The following is a 4,395-nucleotide window of genomic DNA, read 5'->3' as shown; positions in this document are numbered from 1 at the left end:
TTTTTTTTTTAAACTTTTATAGTTAAAAAAAAAAAATTTCCTCATATAATTTTCATTTCTGATTACAGCCACTACCCTCCCCTTTTTTTAAGAGCCACTATTCTGTAATATTTAAAGCTGTGGAAATGTATTATCTACCAAAATAGTTCTTTTTAACCTACAATGCTAAGATAAGATGTGATTGTGAACACTAGTCTCCTATCTTTTTCCAACATTGGCAGATGATCACCACAGCAGTCACCCTGTTCGGTAGCATTCTGATAGCCGGGGTGGCGCTCATGTGCATGAACCGCACCACGCAAGCTGGACGCTACGAAGGCTTTGACCATTCTCAGAACCACAAAGCAGCAGAGTCTGGAAACACTGCTTTTGAGGAGAATCCAGTGCCAATAACTGAACCAGAACTTTTTACCAGCTCTATCACAGAAGGAAGTATGAGCTTTAAATATAAAGGCATGCCTTTACATATCTTAACACTTTTGTTTCAGGAAACTTCTTTGAACAATTATGCATAGCGTGGTATTTGTCACATGACGGACTTGAAACCCAGTCAGCAATAGAAAGATCTTATCAACTCATTAATCAGATTCCTATGAGGAGAATCTTTAGGATCGCCCCATCTTGTTTTGATCTCCCATTCCCCACTTTAGTCCCCACTCTCTCTGCAGAACTCTTGTAATACAAGGAGGCTTCAAAAAATTCATGGGAAAATGGAACTTTTTAATTAAAAGATAATAGAATCTTTCCATGAACTTTTTGAAACCTCCTCACATGTTCCTAACTGGATTGCCTGCCTCTCATGTCTCTCATAACTCCCATGTCCAATCTGTTTTATGTGCAGTGACTAGATTTGTCTTCCTCATAGAGAAACACGTCAAACTCTTGCTCTAAAAGTTGTGCCTTTTGGTGCCTGCAAGTCCCAATTCCTTCATGGAGCACTGAAGTCCTCCACAGCCTGCTCATAGCCTGCTTCTACCATGTTCAGCCCTCTTCCCTTCAGCTCTCCTCTGCTGGCCAGAGTTAAATCCTCCATTGCTTACTCAGGCTGGCTTTCCTGTTGCTGTATCTCACGTTAGACCTTTAACTCCTGGAGCTCTGTGGTTTCTCTGTTAGGTCATTTGTGACATCCGCATTTTTTAGCTTGCTTGACCACTTTCCCTTTTTTAAAGTCGATATGCAAGAATTATTCTTATGTTTTTATTAAAACATTTTAAAAACTGCTTTCCCTAAATCTAGAGGACTTTGCCCAAAATTCTTTCCGTCTTTACTTCCTTTCTGAGCTTTTCTTTTTTGTTGTTGTTTTTCCTTTCCTACAAATCAGTCTACTGTTTTCAAGTAGGGCTGGAAGACCACTACCTCCAGCTGGTTGCTGGTTTTGTCTTTCTTCTCTAACTAAGGTTTTAAAACTGCCTGTTTGAGGACTGGAAACATCTGTGGAGAACCTTGAATCCAGGGTTTTGGTCCCAGAGACTTTTGCTATACCTCTTTTAAAAATAGCAAATCACCATTAAAAAAAAAGAAAGAAGAAGAAGAAAAAAAGCAAATCACCTGTAACACAGCTTTCTTTAAATCCTCTCATTATCCTCTGCAACAGGAAAAGTAGTTTGCACTTAACAGTAGAAATACCCCTATCTCTTATCTCCATGGGAACCCTTCTGCAATGTTTGTGCTTCCCTATCCTCTTATCTCACTGTGTTATAATAGCTTCTTAAATGATCTGTAGCACCACCAGTCTGTAAGTATTATGTCTGACTTGCCTACCACTATTATCTCAGCCCGTAACAAGTATCAGACTCGCTGTACGTGTTTTGTAATATTTGCTAAATGAGTTAATAAATCGATGGGGGTAACGTATGTCATGATACTATGAAGTTACCCTGAAAAGTGCTCTAACAACTATTTGTTAGTCTTTTCACCATGTTAAGTGCCATCGAATCGGTTTTGACTCATAGAACCACCATCCTTGTGGTCAGCAGTCTAATGTGTATCCTACAGAGGCACACCAGAACTCATAGTCCTGGGGAAATGGTTATAAACCTATTAGTTTATTCTGCCTCCCTGACTCCTGCTCTCTTCCGCTTTGCTGGTAGTACTGACACATACTAGCACAAGTGTCCTGCCTGGCCTTCTCAAGCTTCTGCAATCCAAAATAGCTCACTTACCTAGGTATCTTGCTGCATAATTGTTAGAGACAAATAATTTGTACATATTATATAAGAGTCCTGGTGTGGTGATGAGGGTTAATTCACTGGACTGCAAGGTTGGTTTGAACTGCAAGGTTAGCGGTTCAAGCTCATCAGCCACCCCTCAGAAACCCAATACAAGATCACTGTGAGTCGGAACCAACTCCCTGGCACTTAATAACAACAACAAATATGTGCACAATTATAATTGAAAGGAAAAGTGACCTTATTATGAGATCAAAGTTTCAGTTAATAAAAGAGAAGGCTAATGAGCCGCTTACATATCCTTTTTATGTGTGATGGCAGAAAGTGCTATAGCATTTTTTACAATCATATGTGTGTGTGTGCTTATATATGTTGGAATGGGCTGAGCCTATCTCTCTCTCTCTCTCTCTCTCTCTTTTTTTTAAGTTTTTATTGTGAACTGAGTGATAGTTTACATGGGAGAACATCGGCTTTACACAATCATTTCATTGCAAGGACTGCAGTCTCCTCCATGTATCATCATTCAACAGTATTTGCTTCCATTCCCTCTGTTTTTTGAGGGGTGGGGAGTGGGGATGTACACAAAAACACTCAGGAATGTATAATAATTTAAACAACCAAAGGACACATTGTGCAAGCCTGCCTCCGGGCCACCAGCACCCAGTCCCTCTCTTTCCATGAGTCCCGAGTCCCCAGCTACTCCCTCTCTCCATGTCCTCATCTCTGCTTCCATCTCTGGTGTCGCTTGAGCCTATATCTCTTCTCTTAACAATTTACCTTAAATGATTTTAAGACCTCAAGTCACTGAAGCTAGAAAGCTGGGTCAGATGATCTCTTTATTTTTCTTTCTATTATTCTGTGGTTCTATTTTAACTTTAAGATAGCATCATTATCTTAAATTTAGAAAGATATTTGCAGTTGCTTATTATAGATGATCATTTTTATGCTTTGAAATCTTTTTTATTGTTTTTAAGAACATTGCTGGAGAATTGAAGCACATTGTCAATGAAACGTTCAGCCTAGAAAATATCCTTTTTCTAGCATCTTAAAATTGTAATGTGTTGATCACAGAAGCGATTATCCTATTATAATCCATGTCAAGGAGCACATGCTATATATATATTCTGTGAAAGGTTTTAAATGACACTGCATGCCGTGCTCTATGTAGAGGAAAGATTACAACTTGATAGCACATGTCTCCATTTGATTTCTATAAACCAAGCTACCTGTAACCAGAAAGAGAATTTCAGAAGGGTATGTCTGAAAAGAGAAAGTACATAATTGTCTTACTGCATCTGACAGTCTAGTAGGAGACGTGTTCTGAAAAGAACTGAGTTTGAGCTAAGATGTACAGGAGAAGGTTTGGATGAACTGACAAGAATGGTAACTCCAGGCATGAGAAGCACCATGTGAGCCTCAGCCTGGAGACACAGGAACCATGCAGTTAGTGGAGGACACGAAGGAATTGTCCTGTGTGACCCCACTTAGGTGCAATATCTAGACTACACAAATGTATAAAAGATAGAAAGTAAACTAGAGGGAGGAGGAAATGGGGAGTGCTTCATGGGTACAGAGTTTCTGTCTGGGGTGATGAAAAGGTTTTGGGAGCAAATAACGGTAATAGTTGTATAACGTTGTGAAAATAATTAATACCACTGAATTGTATACTTAAAATGGTTAACATGGTAGATTTTATATTATATATTTTTTGCTGCAATTAAAAAACAGACACAAAAGAATTTTGAAAGAAACAAAGGGCTTTTTGCTGAAGGGGGTGGGGAGGGATAGGTAGTTAGGGAGAGAAGGGTCAAGTCATAGAGAGCGTTCAAATTCAGACCAAGGAGTAAGTAGTAAGCAATAGAGCCTTAGGCTGTAGTTTTGAGGAGAGATATATTTAGGAATATGTTTGGATTCTTATTTCCCAAAGGGGAGTAGGAACAACAAAACAGCATGGATGATTAAAACAAAACAAAAAGACAGTTTTCCTTGTGTTTGAGAGCTAATCCTTCTTCTGGCATTCATTTGTTAAGTGTTAGTTCTGTATAACAATATTGGAATACTTTTTGATAGACAACATATTAGAAACATTTCCTTGGCTACCTAAAATGAGGGGGTGATAAAGGCATAAAGTGACTGGCTTACAAGTTTTCAAGGGGGAGTTTAGTTTAAGAGTATGTGGGGGAAGAAAGAGTCCCTACTGAATAGTTTTCATCTTGTCTAGATGGGT

General features: G+C 38.9%; 1 protein-coding gene across 1 annotated transcript in view; it reads left to right on the top strand.

The window, feature by feature from the left end:
• GPR155 (G protein-coupled receptor 155) overlaps nucleotides 1–4,395 on the top strand; it is a 42,276-nt gene that overhangs the window by 24,261 nt on the left and 13,620 nt on the right. The window contains exon 9 of the mRNA XM_006866655.1: nucleotides 222–432. Coding sequence (XP_006866717.1) covers nucleotides 222–432 — 211 coding nt within the window. The remainder of the gene's footprint in view (nucleotides 1–221; nucleotides 433–4,395) is intronic.

Source organism: Chrysochloris asiatica, unplaced genomic scaffold, assembly GCF_000296735.1.
Source record: "Chrysochloris asiatica unplaced genomic scaffold, ChrAsi1.0 scaffold00094, whole genome shotgun sequence".
NCBI lineage: Eukaryota > Metazoa > Chordata > Mammalia > Afrosoricida > Chrysochloridae > Chrysochloris > Chrysochloris asiatica.
This window is presented reverse-complemented; position numbering and strand designations above follow the sequence as displayed.